The sequence below is a fragment of the Mirounga leonina genome, unplaced genomic scaffold, assembly GCF_011800145.1.
Source record: "Mirounga leonina isolate KUSES-001 unplaced genomic scaffold, KU_Mleo_1.0 Mir_168, whole genome shotgun sequence".
NCBI lineage: Eukaryota > Metazoa > Chordata > Mammalia > Carnivora > Phocidae > Mirounga > Mirounga leonina.
The window spans coordinates 21,822,973-21,843,017 of NW_023270426.1; the positions used below are offsets into that span (position 1 = coordinate 21,822,973).

The window sequence follows — 20,045 nt, forward strand, 5'->3', positions numbered from 1 at the left end:
GAAAAAACAGAACTATCTCTATGTGAATGTGTACATATATACACATTTACATCTAAACTTAATTCTTGGATTCTTGATACACTAGCTGTCTTGGGAGTTCTGTAATCCCTTGCTCATGGGGCTTAAGGCCAAATGCCAAGTTATATCACAGCAGGCTCAGGCAGTGGGCAAATTAATAAACTCCCCTCTGTTTACACTTTCAACATGTGAGCTACAAATGAGTTTAGCAAACAGGTAATTTGAGTATAAAGGAAATAAATGCGCCTGAAAGTCACCTGTTTGTCTTTCCAGCCTGGGAAGCTAAGCTAAGCCAACACATTCCTAGAGCAAAGAGGCATAAAACAAGATATACCAACAGAGGACACGATCCATAGGGCAAAGTTGTTAAAGCAAAGAGTTTAATAGGGATGTCAGGCTGCCGGAATAAAAATCTAAACACTCTAAGATAAATCATTCCCACAGCAAGGAAAAGAGAGAGGGACAGAGAGACAGGAGGCACAAAGCGAGGAATATGGGAAGTGCTCCCACTGGAGAGGGAATTAGGGCCCTGGTGACCCCCAAGAGGAAGGAGATGGGTTTCAGGTGGGAAGCGAGAGGTTCTCAGAGTCAGGTACTGGCAAAGAAAACACAGAACCAAGTGTCACTGGCCAGGTCCACACAGCCCTGTGCTTAGCTACCCAACAGAGCCAGTAGGCCGGGGTCTTGGGGGGCAATCAGAGGGCTATTTGGGTCTGTGTCCACGCGTGTACTGTGAAAGTCATCAGCCCCCTGCATCTAAGCGGGGGACCCCTCGGCTAGCGTTCGTGTTCCCCAGCTCTCCCCTCTGCTAGCCCAGCACTTACCTGGCAAAAGGATACTCCCCTTCGGGGTACAAGTTCGGGCCCAGGTTCTGGGAGTGTCTCCCCTTCCCCTTTCTCTTACAGCTGGTGTTTGCACCCACACCCCACAAGGGCAGAAGGACAGAGCGGTCGCACTACCTGCGTTTCGCCGGCACATATTCATGTCTGCCACCTGCTTCCAGGTGTTTGTTCCGGGATCGTAAACTTCAACACTCTTCCTCACCAGGGGCCCGTCGTGCCCGCCCGTGGCATACAGCTGGCCACTGAGCACCCCGACTCCTGAAAAGCAGAGCACAGCATCGCAGCCTCAGGCCGGCAACCACGACCAGAAGCCAGGAGTCCTGGCGTCTGGTCCTGGGCAGCTGTCAGCAGCAGGGCAGCCTGGGGAGTGCTGGTTTCTTCCCCCCACCCCGCCCCGGGACCTCAGGAGCCTCAGCTGTAAAACACATAGAATGACGCCCTGCCCGCCTCCTAAGCCTGTCAACCTGAGAATCCCCTACAGATAAAGCAAAAATCACCCCGTGGCTATTTAAAGAAACATAACTATACGTACGCACGTAACATATATGTGTGTATGTATGTGGGTATGAAACGGGGGAGAGAGAGTTCATATGCAAAGAAAACAGAAAAAAAAGAAAGACTGAAAGACACCCTCTAAAACTTCAGGAGCAGTTATTTCCAGAGGGTCAAAGTTGGCCTCCCTTTGGGCTGTCTGTGTGGCCGAGTTTTTCTGCCACGCCGTACTACTCGTATTCTGCAGCCTTCTATCACAGTGGTTGTGTAGAAAGGTGCAAAGTGGAAATGAGCCGTGCAACCGACCACGCAGACCGCCCTGCCCGGGAGGCAGAACCCGTTCTTTCTGCCCCGCGCTCTCCTCTCAGCTTGCTGGGGAGGGAGGCCTTCCATCACTCCTGATGTTGAGAGGCCTGAGCCAACTCCTAGAATGGCATCACCGACAGGATTTAGAATTACCTTTTAAAATCCTTTCATGCAAGTCACAGGAATCAAAGCCAGCAGGAAGGAGGGTGGCACAGGACCCCCGAAAGAGCAACAGACCTGGTGGCCAGGACACGTGGGGTCTGGATCTGTGTCTCTAACTTGCCCTTTGTGGGCCTCAGTTCTCCACTCTGCAAAGCGAGGGAGCTGGACTGCATGGATAGCTCCAGGGGACCACGGACTACTCCACCCCACCACAGGCTGCATCTCAATCGGATGGGGAGACTTTGAAAGGAGAGATTCCAGAGCCTCACTCCCAGAGACCCTGGCTGGGAATCAGAACAAGGACCTCAGGTGATTTGGGGATGTGCAGCCAGGCGTCAGACCCGACCGCTCGGTTTCTAGGATATAAGCTTCCCGTGGACAAGGCCCCTGCCTGGCTTGTCTCATCTGTTTTCCTGGGCCTGACGGTACTGGGTTTATTGTTTGAATGACGCAGTATGTAGAATGCCATCGAGCAATTATGCTGGCGTGCTAGCGGTTCCTCACAGTTGCCTGAAACTAACAGCAGATGGTGGTGTTGTATCAACAACGGATAGCTAGCAGACCTGGGCTCAACAATTCAGCATGTTCCAAAGCAGCCTCATGGCCCCTCCTGCACGCTCAGCAGGATCTAGCTCAGCCTGGGTCCCAGAGATGGACTCTTTACCCCCCCCCACCACCACCATCTGCTAGCATGGCTCACGCCCTACTGAAGAAGCAAGCAGCGTTTCAGGCCCTCGGGGTCCCCCTTGCCCTTCTGTAGCCTCTTCCACAAATGTTCACACAGACGTTTCCTGGACCCTGAGCCACAGGGGCTCCTGGCACTTCAAAGGGCCAGAGGCAGCCAGAGGCCAGAGTCCTTGAGTCTTCAGCCACCAGAGAACACCCACCATCACAAGTATGTGGGTTCTGCACTCCAGAGGCGCGGCTTTCCCAAATCTCAGGGACACAAAGCACGAAACGAAAGCTGACCTGGGAGCCTGATGCCAGGGCTCTGACAGTAAGGTGAGTAAAGAGTCCGCCTCTGGGAGAGAGAGCATCCCCTAAATTGAGTTCACCCAGGGACACGGGCAGGAGAGATGCCACCGTCGAGGGCCGCTAGCCCAGGTAAAGGTAAGAGCAGCTCAGGTGAATTCCACACAGCAACAACCCCTGGGAAGCCTGTCCGAGACAGCGGTTGGCCTCCAGAGGCAGAGCTAGGGCAGCTGAGGCAGGTCTCCTAGTAGCTCCACACGGGGCTGCCCCTCCACCCTTTCTGCTGGAGACGTCCCTAGAAGCAGCCCCCATCTCGGGGCTGCCCCACTCCTCCCGAACTGTTCCTGCATCCTTGAGCTTTGAACTTGCTCTCACACCTCAAGTCACAGAGGATTCCTAGGAGGTACAAAGACAACTCTACCAAGACTCCATAAACCACAATTACTGAAAGAGCTCTGTGAAGGGAGAGGAGCCACGAGATGTGTGAACTGCACTGGCCCCGAAGGAACTCCTACTACCACCCACTCATTTCACATTTGAGGAATCAGAAGCCAGAATGGGCGAAGGGACAGGCTCACGGTCACAAGGCAAGTTCGAGCAGACCCAGCACTGAAGCAGAGGTGTCCTGACTTCAGGCATTTGCTCCATGTTCTTTTCAGGAAAGGCCAACTGGTCAGAATCAGCAGAAACAAGCCCACTAAAAATAGCATTCCAAACACAAATGCTTCTTAAATGGGACCATACACCTTTCTTTTTCTTTTCTAACTAGTGAGCACACAAAGGTTTTTGAATAATATTAAAACAGCATGATTTTTAAGGAATGCTGAAGAAGTGGTCGTGTATTCGGTACTATAAAGTGAGATCACAATTCAATCTTCAAAAATACAAAGAAGAAAAAAATACATATATAAAAGAAAGACCTTGAAGGCATTATACTAAGTAAAATAAGTCAGACAGAGAAAATATCAGATGATCTCCACGTATATGCGGAGTCTTAAAAAAAAAAAAAAATCAAAGCTCACAGTATAGAGAACAGACTGATGGTAGCCAAGGGCAGGGAACTAGAGGGTGGGCCAAAAGGGTGAAGGTGGTCAAAAGGTACAAACTTGCAGTTATAAAATAAAAAGTCATGGGGATGTCCTATACCAAATGGCAACTACAGTTAATAATACTGCATTTCACATTTGAAAAGTTGCTAAGAAAGTAGATCTTAAAAGTTCTCATTACAAGGAAAAAAAATTTTGCGGCTATGTGTGGTAACTGATGTTCATGTATGTGGTGATCATTTCATAATATATACAAATACCAAGTAATAATGTGGTAGACCTGAAACTAATATAGTGTTGTATGTCAGTTACACCTCAATTTTAAAAAACACAAAAGAGAAAGGAAGAGCATTGTGGATGAAAACTCCCAAACGCAGCTTCCCTTCGTGGGAGTCACACAACCTTCCCACCAGGCCCAGGCTGGTCAACACTCACCACCCCCCAAAAGAATGAGAACGGAGAGCCAGGGCCCAGTGTCCAGTGTCCAATGCCTCTGTCTGTCCTCTCAGACCCTTTCTTTGGGCCTCTAAGATGATGGGGGCTGTTGTTCCACTTCCTGGAAAATCCCCAAGGAGCACACGGCCCCTGGTCTTCCCACAGGATTCAGAAGTGAGCCACACTGTGAATGCCTTCCCTTTCCATGTGCGGAAGAGGGCACGGGGGTCGGGGGGAGGGCAGGCAGAGAGAGAGAAGTTTATCTCCAAACAGGAACACCGACAGCTTGGCTTTCAACCCCCAAGACAGAGACCCCAGACAGGCAGGCTTTAATTTCATCCGCCAAGACTGGGACAGCCGTGCTCACCCTACTACCGCCTAAGAATGAGGCTGTAATAATTTAGAGGCCAAAAATGCTAACTTTGGAGATGAAGCTGAGTTTGGAGATGAACTACCAGTTATATGACCTTGGGCAAATTACTCGCCCCCTAATCAACTTACTTTCTGTTGAGTGGAATTAATGTTGTGTCTACCTCTTAGGGCAGTGGTGAGGATTAAATAAATTCAAGTACAGAAGGTGCTTATTGGGACAGCACATGGCACATAGTGAGCCTTCACTTTCCAGGGATGCAGATGTCTCCATGGAAATGGAAGGGATGACGGCGAAGAGAATATCCCCTGGGAGGGGCTCGTGTTGAGCTACGAAGGTGCCAGTGGGATCACAGACATTAAAAGGAAAGAAGGTAAAATAAGGTAGAATGTGCACCTGCTGGTCTCCAGGCCCACCTGAGAGCAGATCAGACACAGCCCGCGCGCCCTGAGGCTCCCCCCGTACCTGCACCACTGCGGCGGGTGCTCATGTCTGCCACGTACGTCCACTCATTGGTTGCCGGGTTGTACTGCTCCACGGTGCTCAGGCACTGGCGGGAAGCCCCATCATAACCCCCGACAGCATACAGCTTCCCTGGAACAGACGCAGTGGCTGAGGGTGGTGCCGGCTGAAACTCCATCTTTAACTCGCGGGGGGCACCTTCGACTCCATCAGAGGTTCAGGGTCCCTTTCCTCCAGAGGAACCACAAACCAGACTAGGCATTCTTCACATACCTGCCTTCTGCTTCCTCGTAAGCCATGAGGCTCCCTGAAGCAGTACTGAGCATCCTTCTAAATCAGCACCCTAAATATTCATGCAAAGCTACGGCCTGGCTTCTCTGGGGCTCAGCCTACTCTTGCCAGCGCACTACATGAGAACTTCTCCAGAATAAGGCGACGAAGACAGGAAAAGCTAGAGGGCCCCAGCTACAGGCAGGCAGGCTGACTTTCTGGCTAAAGGCTCACAAGAGCAGACCAAAACAAGTATGGGAAAATATTCTTCGGTGAGAACTCAATCCCTGTCTTCACCATCAGTCGTGTGCTGTGTCCACAATGCCAGCAAGTGGGGCATGTGGATGGCTTGGAGCCATGCACAAGATCCCTGAAACACCACCACCCATTTTTTAAATAAAAATACTGTAAGCTGCTACCCAGAAGCATCACTTCTGCCTGGAGCTGGGTATGAGGCTGGACAAGGGGCAGGAAATTGGCATGAGAGCGCTCCCAGAGCAGAGATTCAAATATGGAGGGTCTCCTCTCGCTCCCTCCCCCATCCCTCCCTCCCTTCCTCTCCCTCTCTCTACCCTCCCCCTCCACCGAGTGCCTCTGTGTGTGTGTGTGTGTGTGTGTGTGTGTGTGTGTGTGTGTGTGTGTGTGTGTGTGTGTGTGGCAGGGGAAGTCCTACCTCACCTGTGGGCCACAGACCGATGGGGAACAAGTGAGTTATAACAAAGATCTTAAACACTAGCTGTAGACCAAATGAACACCGCCCAGTGCAAATCCACTTAATAGAGTTACTAACTAAAAGAGGTTTTTTTGTCACTATGTGCTTTACTAAGGGAGAGATAACGAAAGCACAACTATTATTTGGAAGTCTGCAATTCTTTTAAGTTAGAAAGAGGCTCAAAACTGTGCTGGACCATCACGACTATTGACGTATCAAATGTAAAATTATTTCTTCCTCTGTCATTGAGGCTGGTTTTGTTTTCTGCCCCAGAGTCCTCTCCAGTGGAGCTTCTAAAAGAAAGGGACACCTCCTCCCCAGTTCTGCCCTCATCTAAGCCAGAAGAAAAATGCCTGATCCAGAAGCTCTTCCAGGGTCCAGGGTGCTCCTGCGACGTGCGCTGGCCAGGACACAACCACCTACCCACCCAGCTGCCCACCACTCGCCAAAGCCTAAGTCACTCAGGGAGGAGGAAGGCCTGGGGTGTAGAGGAGATGAGAATCTCCCGAGGGCAACCCCAGAGTCATTCAGACCAGGCAGCCATGGAAGGAGACAGGGAGAAGGAGAGTACTGTGACAAAGTGGAGAGCCAAAACTACAAGGCCACAGGCAAGCAGAGGCCCCATGAGATCCTCCTGAAACATTCTCCTAAGCACTGGGAGGAGGACCCTCTGCTGCCCCAGGGTGACCCACAGCCAAAGGACTTCAAAGTCAGGGTGCACAAGATCAACACATTGCCAGGCTGCCCTCTGTGGCAACAGGCACTCTACAAGACAGCATTCCTCCCACACACAGAACGTGCTCCCAGGAGCCCTTGTCAAGGGGAGTATTTCAAAGCACTACCATGGAGGCAACTTCTCGAACCCCCACCAACCATCTCAACCTTGCGTCAGCTGCAAAAATACCCACTCAAGGTTTCTCCTTGAGTCTATTAACAGGGACTTGCTATTTTTAACCCCTACTCTATTGTTTGATATTCCTGGCTGAGGAACAAGGTGGGGGAAATGGGAAGGTGGCTAGACAAAGCACTTATATTTGGCAGACAAATCAATTTCTGTTCCACCAGGAGGATGAGATTGCAAAAAAAAAACAAACAATTTATCTTGATAGGAGGACAAAACCCTTGCACTCCCCAAGATGACTTATTTAGTATGTTAGGATGATACGTACTTTTAAATGGAAATTTATGTAATACTGGTACAAACCAAGAAAAGCAGGGAGAGAAAAGAATATTTCTGTCAATGTCTAATCGCTGCACGTTACACTCTCCCCAAAGCAAGTACGTGTGTTCTTGGGGGCGCACATGAGAGAAAGAGAATGTCTGCATAGAAGTCTAAATGCACAGATATTCCAGCTAAATTCCCTTTCAGGACAGGCTAATGAATCAGTGTTGTCCTACAAAGGATAACATTTTTGTCTTAACTCATACTCTATGCTTTAATACACTGAATTCACACGTATTTATAAAACTCCCTATTAGCATTTGCTAATGGTCTGAAAGAGTGTAGCATAATGGAAAAAGCCCTGAGTTGGGAGTCAGAAGACCCGGGGTTAAGGACTGGCTGTGCTATTGACTAATGGGCACAGCACGTGTCCCTCTGGCACTCCACGTCCCCATCTGCAGAATGGAGAAAATCTAAGCCCTGCCTATCTCCTTCAAAAGGTTTAGGGAAAAAAATTTGTATATAAAAGAGTCCTTTATAAACTACAGAGCCCTGTCTAACTGGGCCCCAGACCTCATCCCTCCCACCCGCCTCACCCACACACTCTTCCTGACGAGAGCAGGACTCTCCCACCCACCTGTCCTGCAGTGACAGTAATCAGACCTGGGAAGAAATGTCCACCTCACTCAAGGCTCTGTTCATGTGTTAATGGTCAACAGAGGAACAGGAGGACAAAATTAAACAAAATGAACTCTGACCCCCACCCCATTATACTCCCAGGTTATATGTTAACTCTAGATTCCTCAACCTGTGACAAAACTGGTGACAAGTAGCCAAAGGGACAGGCCAGTGTTCCCCCTTAGGCTCCTCTGACTCTTCCCAACACGGCGGGCCACCCGCTAGCCTCGAGCCAGTAGCTGCACTTCTCTGCACCTCAACCTTCCTCACCGATTCTGTCAGGATGCTGGTACCTGACTCAGAGCCGTGATGGGAGGAACAGAGCCAGGGCACTAGGACAAGACCCATGGGCTGGGGCACAGATGGGCGGCTGCCCCCTGCCGTTCCTTACCCTCCACGACACCCACACCCACGCTGCTCCGCCGCGTGTTCATCGGGGCCACGAAGAACCACTCGTTGGTCTTGTAGCTGTAGGCTTCCACGGACGCTAGGCCTGGGAGACAAGAGACTCATGAGGATTCTACGGTGCCAGGCCTCACCCAGTGTGCCCAAGTGAGGCTGGGAGAGGGTGAGAAGCCCACTTGTGAGGCTCAGCACCACCTCTCCCTTGCCATGGGGTCTGGGGCACCTCCCTGAGGCACATCTACAGTGAGTACCTGAGAGGTCCACCGAGGCCTGACTCAGGGCGGGTCATGAGAGGACACGGGGGTACAACAGAACTGCCCTGCAAATGTAAACTGTTACACCTACAGAATGGAGGGAAAATAGGAGGTTGCCTCACCGAACACCTTCTTTTCCCTTCTCTTCCTCTACATTAGAAGCTAGAAATCTCAACACTTACCTTCCCAGACTCCCTAGGGGTGACCCAGTCAATGAAGCCCAAGCAGAAGTCTCATGGGCATTTCTGAAATAGTCTTTGTTTTTCTGATATAGGTGCAACACCAACCTGCTTGCTGCTACCTGGAATACCAGTGTGCTGGCTGGAGCTGTAACAGCCATCTTATGATCAGGAGGATACAGCCAAGGGACGTTTAAAGAGCTTGGCCCCAATATTCTTGAGCAAGGGGATGAAGTGAGCAACTGCCAACTTCCAGACTCCTTGTTTCATGGGTAAAACAGTTACCTCTCAATTGTTTCAGCCACAGTTTGGTGAGGTTTTCTACTTGCAGCTGAGAGCAATTTCTAAAAGAAACAACGCTCCACTCCCTTTTTTTCTCTTTATTACTCAGGTCCTACCCACTACAGGCAGCCCCTGGAGGAACTGCAGACCCTGGAATTTTATGAATGAGGCAAAGAGAAGACTGGGAAAGGTTACCAAGTGGTAAAGACACAAATGAAAATTCAGGGAAGTAAAAAATATTGTTTTCCACATCCCTGGGGGCATTTCAGTAACAGAGTTACTGTCTACAGAGACTTTCACCTGGAGGCATAGGAGAGATGAGATAATCTCTCCAAGTCCACATCTATTCGTAGTTTCTGATTTGAACTCTGAAGTGACACAGAAGCCAGGAGCAAGGGGACGCTCCCGCAGTGACACAGCCAGGCAAAGCTTCTTGGGGCAGTAAAAAGGCAATGGACAAAGATGGCAGGGCCCGGGCGCCTGGGTGGCTCAGTTGGTTAAGCGACTGCCTTCGGCTCAGGTCATGATCCTGGAGTCCCGGGATCGAGTCCCACGTCGGGCTCGCTGCTCAGCGGGGAGTCTGCCTCTCTCTCTGACCCTCCCCCCTCTCATGCTCTCTATCTCATTCTCTCTCAAATAAATAAATAAAATCTTTAAAAAAAAAAAAAAGATGGCAGGGCCCGAGCCAGGTCTCTCCCATGGCTGAACCCCAGCTCTCTTGTCCATCCAGCAGAGGCTTCGGACAGTCCTGAGATGCCCTGCAGCTGAGCATGCTCTCTTTCTAAGTCCTGTCTTTCGAAAAAATGGGTTCCCATATAATAGAAAGGAGAAAAGGACCTCTTCTGAGCGCAGGATCCTTCCTAGAGTCCTAGAAATGATAGCATGTGGGCAGTTACATATCTTGTGTATAGGAAGGCCTGGCTCTGGCAAGCAAGGTAGGAGATGAGGCAGGATGAGTATGCTGTTGAGGAAGGAGCTATGGATGGACAGAAGGTTGGCCCAAGAACTGGCTGAGCAACCAGGGTTGCACTGAGGGCATGTCCCAGGCTGGGAGGAGTGGGGACCACATCGCAGACCTACCAGTACTGCCATCAAAGCCCCCCACAGCGTAGAGCAGGTCATTGAGTACGGCTGCGCCCAGAGTGCTCCGGCGCTCCTGCATGCTGGCGATGGATGTCCACTGGTCCTTCACACCGTCATATACATCCACGGTTCGCACTCGCAGTGAGCCATTAAACCCGCCCACAGCATACACGTGACCAGCCATGAACACCACACCTGCACACAGGAAACCAAGGCATGGAGGTCATCTCAGGCGGCCGATCACTCATGCGGTGACGATGTGACAACAGGGGAGCCAGGCAGTCCCATGAATAATTCACCACAGTGATCTCCAACTTCACAGAACTGGAAGTGTTCATGGGGCTCACTGGATTTCTATTCATATATGCTTTTCCAATGTTGTTTGATTCAAGCAAATACTTGTCCTAGCATGAAGTCCCTAAGCACAAAGGAACCGACCCCAGAAGGGGCAGCCAGAAATCGGGCAAGTGGAGAAGGAAGAGGAGGAGAGGCTGTAAATGCATAGATGTTTGTGGACACAAGGAGCAGGGGAGGGTTTCCGGCAGTAAGCAGAGACAAGCTGGGGAAAGGCAGGCTGCAAAATGACAGATGGTGCTGCTCACCTGCTCTGCATCTCCTGGAGGGAAGCTCGGCAATCTGGTCCCACCGGTCCTCTTCGAAATCATAGCATTCCACGCTGCGGATCGCCTTGGGGGCCTGGCCACCAACCACAATCATGACCTCCAGAAAAACAAACAGACATTAGCTGGGTCTCCCCAGCTAATGGATGCATGTGTGATCAATCCCTGGTCCTTGCACATGCCAACTGCCCAGGGTCCATGAGTGACCTGACATGCCAGTTTACAGAGTTACATACATGGAGATGCTACCCCGAATCACCAACAAACAGGACGATTCAAGAAAAGTCTAACAAGGACATCTTGCCACAGAAACACCATCATAAGGTCTATACTTCCCAAATACCTATGCTCAAGGCTATGCTGGTAGTACGTGTAGCCACTCAGGGCCTGCTCTACAATCTCACTGCCCTCAAGGATTTGGGCCGGGGGGATGAAATTTTGTATCAAAACAAAATATTCCAAAATATGTGTCAAAACTTGAATCTATTTTGGAATAGAGTGCAGAACTTGGATGCATTTTGAGGAGAAAACTACCTCAAAAATATTTCTGAATACACAGACTACAGGGAACACTTACTCATTGTAGTCTGGGGCAAAATTGTGAAAGACTGCTTTGGGGTAGTGACCACAGAAATGTATATAACTGATGATGCTCTGAAAAACAGTGCTAACAATACTGTTCCCACAAGTATGGTAGTTGCTACCAGTGCCAGTCAGCATGTGAAATGTGTTGTCATTTACGTGTCACCAAAACCCCATGAGGGAGATATTATCCATATTGACAGATGAGGAAGTTAAAGCTCAGAGAACATAAGTAAATTGCCTAAGGTCATGTAGGTCTCTCCTGGATAACAATTAAAACGTATTTCTTACTGTAGGGTATCATCAGAAAAGAAAGAAAGAAAGAATGAAAGCCACTGGTCCAGCTATAGTAACAGAACCACAGCATTTAACTGTGGTATCCCTGTTGCCAAGATTTTTGTCACACGTTATTCATCAATAAAAAATAAAGTAGCCAAGTTAACAATAGTGTACACATTTTAATAAACTTGTGCAAATTCATGGCCGCCCCCATTAGGACATCACGCTCACTGGCATTCCAAGATGCCTTCTTCTGTGGCAAGAAAGGGGTGGAAATCACAGGCAGCCCATCAGTAGGAGTCTCAGGATGTTCTCATTACCTGTAGCTTGTATTATTTACTCCTATGTTTCTCAAGCTTCAGTGTGCATCAGAATCACCTGGGGGGTTGTTAAGACACAAATTATTGGGCCCCTGCCAGAGGTGCTGATTCAGCAGGTCTGGAGTGGGACAGAGAATGGGCATTTCTAACAAGTTCCTGGTTGAGGTTGATGCTGCTATTCCGAGATTCATACTTCGATAACTACTGTTTTCACCCTTGGACCACAGGGTTTGCTGATGTTCCATTAACAATTTCTGCCATTATGAACTACCATAGTACTTTTACTTCTCCACAACAAATGTTTGGGGAGAGGAGTGATGATCAAAATCTATGTGAGCTCCCAAGAGTACATGCCTCAGATGAACAGCATCTATACCAGGAGGCAGAACTGGAGCCGACAACTAGTGCTCATCCACCATTTATGCCCCAAGACTCCAGATCCAGACTCACCCATTGCCCACATGCGTGGTCACAGCTGTCTGTGGTCAAATGTGGGTGTCCAATGTTCAAAAACTCAGAAGTCACTTCTGACTTCTGGAACATTCCAAAGGAACCCAGGACACACGGTCCAAGCTTAGACTACTGTGACTACTTCTGGAAATAAACATTCTACATTTGACTCTCCATTAGGCAGCTCAGGGGGTCTGCTGCTCTGTGTCAAGAGGGGCCCTTGTCAGAGAAAAGCTGAATTTGACATTACTTCCCTCCTGTAATCCTTTGCTTAGGCATCCAAGAACAGTTTAAGGGGGATGTTAATGAACACAGCCTCTTGGCAAACTCAGACTATGCCCACCTTACTCCTCTGGGGCCCAGTGACTTGCCGCGCATTCTTAAACATGCCTAGAATGCGCACTGTCCTTCTGGTTTTGAGTTGGTAAAACTAAAGCGAAGGCACAATACTGTAATAATTTTCTATGAAATCTGGTTTGGGGGACTAAGTAAGAACAAAACCAGGTTTTAGTTTTCTTTCTGCAAACACCTCAGGCACTCAACACCTTCTGTTCCCTCTCCATGAAACATTCTTTCCCCTGTCTGGATCCCTCTGCTCTAACACATGCTTATCTTTCAGGTGTCAGTTGACCAAGTGTCACCTCCTCCAAGAGGACTTCTCTGATCTCACATCTGAGTTACTGTCCCTTCTCTGCGATCACACATGCCCTGGGTTCTCTCATTAAAACTGCCCCACATTGTGCTGTAACTGCCTGGCTACCTTGTCTCCCTGGTGAGATGATGACCCTGGCCAGGACAGAAAATGTATCTACCTCAATCCCAAGATAATCCTAGGGCCTCATGGTGTCAGGTAAAGGTAGGACTCAGATACTTGGAATAAGGAATGAACAAATGGTTAGTAGCATATGCAAAAAGCCAAACCAAAAAATACAGAGTCAAATGGAAGAAAATACACGGTCTAGAATGTCACTTTCTGGGATTAAGATATGTTGGACACTAGATTACAATTCTGGAGACAGAATTTGAGAGGAAAAAAAATAAATAAAAAGAGAAAAAGAGAACTTTTCCCATCTTTTCACTCAACCACCAGGAGAACGACTGCTTATTCCCTGTACAAGTTAACAGGCTTCCTTGGTAAATAAAATTTTAAAAAATAAAACAAAATAAAGGCAAAGCTTTCAAGGAACCTCACCATGCCCCAGAAACCATCTTATGCCGGGGGTAGGGAGGTATATTCGTACTGGAGAAAATCCAGTACTCATCTCTGAGAATTTTCAGAGTCACACAGAAACACATTATACAAATGCAAAAAAATGTCAATGGTAAGGTAAAACCTGAGTAGAAAGACAAAAGTAATACAGAACAAGGTTTTGAAAATAAACTTGCCTTGGAGTTTATAAAGCCACTGCTGAGACACAACTTTCAACTTGTACAATTATCTGGGAAGAGTAATTATGAGGTTTTGTGGGGTAGGACCATTGGTCTCTGAAGATGCAGAGGTAGCTCAAGGCAGGGGGAGGAGAAGGTGTACCTTCTGCTTCTTTCACAGGCCTAAGAAATCCAATTTCTATGGCAGGCCTTGCAAGAAGCCATCACACAAGGAACGCTATACTCGTTGTGTAATCGTGCAGAGTAAAAGAAAAACATTTCCTATCTTGAATACTAACGGAAGACTGTTTCCATAGATACGTGATCTTAGCAACCAATTAGACAAAAATGAGTACTCCCCCGAGTCTACATGCATGACATCTCTAAAATTATAAACCTCTAGCTACTTAGGAAGACCGTAAGATGTCAGGGCATGAAGACAACTAAACAGTTCTTTCCTGCAAGCCCTCATTTTACATTTCCAGAAAAACTCAGGCCCAGGATGTTTCCCAAGCATATTTCTTTCTGTCCCCCACACCCCTGAGTCCCAATTTACTGAAGACTTGTAATGCCAATAATAGAAATTACTGAGTCCGATCAGCTAAATGATTGCTATTTTTAACATGTATCCTTTAAGGTAACCCTGAGAAAGAACTACCAGGGGTCATACCGGCATCACAATAAAGAACTGGTTCCAGGCTAACAATTATGCTAGACCAAACACAATTCACTCATGCTCAAGAAGTGCAGTGTACTTGGGAGTCTGGCAGCACACCGCAGGGTCCTAACCCCAAGTCTCAAAGGCCACGGTGTTGAAGGCTGCAGAAGTTCTGGTGGATGGAGAATTCTGGTTGACAGAATACAGGTGAGCCAGACTCAACCGTGGGCGGCAAGGCTGTTGGACAACCCCCAAGGGAAACACTCTCATTTTGGAAAGTCCAATGGCCATTTATTGTAGGGAGCTTAGTGAGACCATGGAAAGACTACCTGATTCCTTAGGAAGGAAATTTCACTCCCAGCCTAACAAGATGGTTTTTAAATAAATATATAAGGCTGTCTCCTTCCATGGAGGGATTTAGACTGCAGCACCGTGCTGGGGGAAGTGAAGGCATGTATGAGTATGACAACCAGTCTGTGTGAGAGCCATGAGGTACCCGGTACCCGAGACTAGCCAGGGACAGGTGCAGTAGGGGAACAGAGCAGAGCTTTCTGGCTCAGCTGTCAGGCACGACCCTAACCTCTAAGTCATTAGACTCTCCACTATGGTGAGAGGAACGATCTGGGCTCTGTAAACTTTTTTCATCAGGCAAGAGTGGAGGGTGTGTCCAAACTCTCTTCCATGACCGGTGAGCTGGGCAGAAGGCAGGCCCAGCCAGTCGGTCCCTCGGGCCAGGGCAGGAAGCGAGAGTCTCTCTTACCCTGGTGCGTGGGGCCGCAGGGCTAACACCAATTCATCCGAAGGAGCATGTCGAGGTCGAGGCAGAAGACTTGTCCCAGCAGGTTCCTGAGCAACAGGTGCTCGAGGCAAGAACTGACAGCCAAAGTGCAGAGACAGTGTGGCGGGTAGAGAACCAGCAATGTGAGAGCAAGACCCAGGGGAGGGAGAGGGAGTGGGAACATGGATTTTGGAGTCAGACACATCTGGGCTCAGGTTATCAGCCCAGTCACTAAATAGCTGTGTGACCATGGGCAAGAAATTTAACCTTGCCAAACTCACTTTCATTACCTATATTATCAGGATAATAGGATGTTTCTCTCATGGGTGTCAGGAGCCTTAAAGGACAAAAAGCACGTAGCACACAGCTTGGTACATCACACACACTAAATGTTAGCTTCTATTATTCAATTGACACCAGCATCATTACTATTGTTTAAAGCAGTTGTTAAAAAACAGACTCCCCATAAGTGGTAGAAAAGGACACCTATGATCTGTGAATAGGAGACTGAGCCCCACTAATTCCAGGGTGATGATGGGGCTTTTTCAGGACCCCAGGGTGTTTTCTAGGTGTGGCCTGGGTCCATCTGAAGGATCATGATGGAAGAGGAGCAGTGCCCACCCAGGGGCCTGGCCCAGCTGGAGAAGTCACCCTACCCACCCTGCCAAGGGCCTTGTTTCCAATGCCATCGATTGAAAGCAGGACAGCCCAACTCAGGAGGAAGCCACCTACTTCTGGCCCAAATGGTTTTTCAGTGTCATTTTTAAAGAGTTGAATAGAGATGTCACTTGAACTGAAATGACAGTGAAAAGTGCCAGGCTCAGTACATCTCCAAAGGTTCATTTGCATCTTGCTGGGACCTCATTTCTCTGCTGCCATCTGTGGAACAGGGTTACGTAGGAGTGTTTTGAGAGACTGGGAGACAGCCTCTGGTTGTCCATGGCAACCCAGGCTCAGGGAAGTGCTGGGTGGTGAATGTGTGGGAGCCCAGATGATGCTATTAGCTGTTCCGGCTTGAATGTGTCAGTATGATCTGTGCGTATATGGCTCAGGAAAAACACTCTCATCAGCCTCTATAGCTATCTCCAGGCAGAGTCCCATTTCTTTTGAGGAGGGGGATTGGCTGGCAAACAGAGTTCGCTGATGAGAATTGCTGAAGACAGGGCAACTCTCTCTCCACTGCTGTGTTTCACAAAGTGGGCTCGGTCAGAAAGCCTATCTGGACTGAATTCATGAAAGCCCAAACTAGCCTGCCCTCGCAATTCCTGTGGCTGTTCCTTCAACTAGTCCAATTATCTCCTTACTTCTCTCTCTCCCTCTACTTATTTGGCTACTTATATATTTCCTTTTTTTTTTTTTTTTTTTTAAGTAGGCTCCACACCCAGCATGGAGCTTGAACTTATGACCCTGAGATCAAGACCTGAGCTGAGATCAAAAGTCAGACCCTTAAGCGACAAAGCCACCCAGGCCTCCCATCCACTTGTGTATTTCTACCTTACTTTCTCAGAGGACTTCTTAAAAGTCCCCAGAGGGCAGGAATCGAGTTTCTTTCCACAGAGTACCCAGCAAAAATGCTTTTGTGAAATATGGAGGCAATATAATAGAACAGCTCAAACTACGGGGTCTGGCTGGAGTCAGTCCTCCTGGGTTTGAATCTCAGCTCAGCTATTTACTAGCTGTGCTTTAAAGATACATAACAAATTATCTGACACTCCTCCACTCAAGACATGGAACTTACTTCCCCTTCCCTTGAGTGTGGGCTGGACTTACGGACTTGCACCCAGCAGACGAAATACAGCAGATACAATGTCCCATCACTTGGAGAACAGGTCATAAAAAGACTACAGCTTCTGTCCTGGGCACGCTCTCTCACTGCCCTCCCAGAGAATCTCTCACCCTAAGGGAAACCAGCTTCCATGTCGTGAGGACACTCAGGCAGCCTATGGAGAGGCCCAGAGGGTAAGGAACTTAGGCCTACAAGCAACCCCAACAGTGAGCATAGAATCAGATTCCCCCCACTCCACAACCCCAAACAAGCCTTGAGATGACTACAGTCCTAACCAAGAGCTCAACTACAACTTTACAAGAGGACCTGAGCCAGGATGACCCAGCAGAGTCACTCCAGCACTCCGGCCCACGGAAACTGAGATAATAAACATGTACTGTGTTAAGCCACCAAGGTTAGGGTAATTTGTAATGCAGAAATACATAACTAAGACACAATGCGTAGGTGACAAACCCAAGATCCAATTTCCGCATGTGTAGAATGGGGATAATTATAAGTATATAAATCCTATGAGATAATAAATGTACATCACTTAGCCCAGGGATTGGCACATTCTGAGGGCTCACATTTGGGGGGGTTATCATCATCATCTGCTGTGCTCATCATTGTGGAGTTGTATTGTGTAGTGGTCAGAAAGTACAAGCTTGGAGCTAGGAGGGAGGTGATTCCTTTGTGGAAAGAGGCAGGAGAGGGTGCCTGGGTGGCTCAGTCGTTAAGCACCTGCCTTCGGCTCAGGTCATGGTGCCAGGGTCCTGGGATCGAGCCCTGCATCGGGCTCCCCGCTCGGCAGGAAGCCTGCCTCTCCCCCCTCCACTCCCCCTGCCTGTGCTCCTCTCTCACTGTGTCTCTCTCTGTCAAATAAATAAATAAAATCTTAAAAAAAAAAAAAAAGTACAGGCTCTGAGTCGGCCAGACCTGGATCGAGTCTTCACGCTGCCACTTAGCTGTGGAGCCTCGGGCAAGTCATTCCATCCCACTGAATCTCCAACATGGAGTTTCTTCCAACATTAGAACTTCCAGAGTTGTTATGAGGATAAAATAATGTATATAAAGTGCTTTGTCCAAAACACAAGGAAACCATATTTAAACAATCCTAAAACTATCCTTGGGTGATAAGGACAGTAACCCAGGGAAGGAACAAAGCACCAAGTACAACTTACTCTAAGTGGCCATCCGAGGTGATGAGCTAGCCTTCCTCTCTTGCAGTCTCGTAAACCAGTTTCTGGATGTTCACTCTCATAGACAACATCCTTTTGACCTTGGAGATAGCTCGGGTTTCAGCTCCTGCAGAAAGCTTTCTCCAAACCCTCACCCCTCTCCATGCTCCCAGAGTGTCCTGCCCGAACCTCCAATGTGGTACTTACATGGTCCACTGTAATTGTCCTTTGATGTCTGTCTTCCTTCCCCTGAGTCTGGAGCACTGTGGGGAAGGGACCAGTTCACATGAGGCTCTGTGGCTCTAGCACCAAGGACAGTGCCGGGCAAGCAGTGACTTCTCAGTGGAAGTGTGTTGGATGAGTGAATTAATAAATCAATGACCTAATGCATGGATCATGGTTTATTACTTTACTGCCGGTGGTATTTTTTTTAATCTAAATGCTTCACCACCTATCTTACTCCCCAGGAACAACAACAAGATTCATTCGATATTGGAACTGTGGGCTGAGCCACATGTCCTAGGGTCAATCTACATTAGTGATCAAAGGAGAATAGGAAGTAGGGCATAAATCCTCACTACATCCATGCAAAAACACATGTATGAATGCTGACAGGATTAGAAAACAACCAGGGGTGACAGAAATGATCAATACTAAATCTCGATGAGGTTATTTCTTCTTTAAAAATATATCTCTTGGGGTGCCTGGGTGGCTCAGTGGGTTAAGCATCTGCCTGCAGCTCAGGTCATGATCTCAGATCCCGGAATCGAGGCCCTGCATTGGGCTCCCTGCTCAGTGGGGAGTCTGCTTCTCCCTCTGACTCTCCCCCATCTCGTGCTATCTCTCTCTCCAAAGAAAATAATAATAAAATAAAAATAATAAATAAATAATAAAATAAAAATATATCTCTTGGGGCACCTGGGTGGCTCAGTTGGTTAAGCATCTGACTCTTGATTTTGGTTCAGGTCATGATCTCAAGGTCATGGGATCGAGCCCCATGTTGGATCTGTACTCATCATGGCGTCTACTTGAGATTCTTTCCCTCTCCCTCTGCCCCTCACCAGCGTATTCTCTCTCTTTCTCTCTCTCTCTCTCAAATAAATAAAATCTTAAAATAAAAATAAAAATAAATCTCTTTCAGGGCACCTGACTGGCTCAGTAGAGTGTGCAACTCTTAATCTCAGGGTTGTAAATTTGAGCCCCATAGTGGATGTGGATATTACTCCAAAATAAAATCTTAATATGTATATATATGTATATTACACACACACACACACACACACATATATATGTATATCTTTCATTCATGTAAACTTTTACTATTGCTCACTCTGTGCCAGACTCCAGGCTATGTGCCAAGGACAGAGATGAGTAATGCCTGCCATCATGGAACCTATAGTTTAGTGAAAGAGGTAACACTCTAGAAGAGAACGCTGAATACCTCCCTGAAGTGTTAGCCCAGGGCATAGGGTCACCTGGAACTACTGCCCTTGCTTTTCAGAAACTAATGAAGCCATCACCAACCTGACCTCCCCTCCATTAAATGTCTTTCTCATCAATTGTATTTCTACACAGTAGCAATAAACTATTAGAAACGAGACTTTAACATAAAACATTTACAAGAGCATCAAAAACTATGAAATACCTAGGAATAAATCTAACAAAAGAACTACAAGATCCATATGCTGAAAACTGTAAAATGTTGCTAAGAGAAATTAAAGAAGACAAAAATAAATGGAAATATACACCGTGATAGTGGATCAGATTAGTATAACAGACCCCCCCATTTATCCACAGTTTTGCTTTGTACAGTTTCAGTTATCCATGAACAATCTTGATCCAGAAGCAGATGATCCTCCTTCAGACGTATGGTCAGAAGGTCAATAGTAGCCTACGTCATTCACCTCACTTCATCTC

General features: G+C 47.9%; 1 protein-coding gene across 10 annotated transcripts in view; it reads right to left on the bottom strand.

The window, feature by feature from the left end:
* Positions 1-20,045, bottom strand: part of KLHL3 (kelch like family member 3) — a 279,538-nt gene that overhangs the window by 10,367 nt on the left and 249,126 nt on the right. For all 10 annotated transcript variants that reach the window (XM_035014190.1, XM_035014193.1, XM_035014194.1 and 7 more), the window contains 5 exons: positions 10,733-10,850; positions 10,128-10,325; positions 8,319-8,420; positions 5,109-5,237; positions 978-1,118 (listed from right to left, as the gene is read on the bottom strand). In XM_035014190.1, the coding sequence (XP_034870081.1) occupies positions 978-1,118; positions 5,109-5,237; positions 8,319-8,420; positions 10,128-10,325; positions 10,733-10,850 (688 nt within the window). The remainder of the gene's footprint in view (positions 1-977; positions 1,119-5,108; positions 5,238-8,318; positions 8,421-10,127; positions 10,326-10,732; positions 10,851-20,045) is intronic.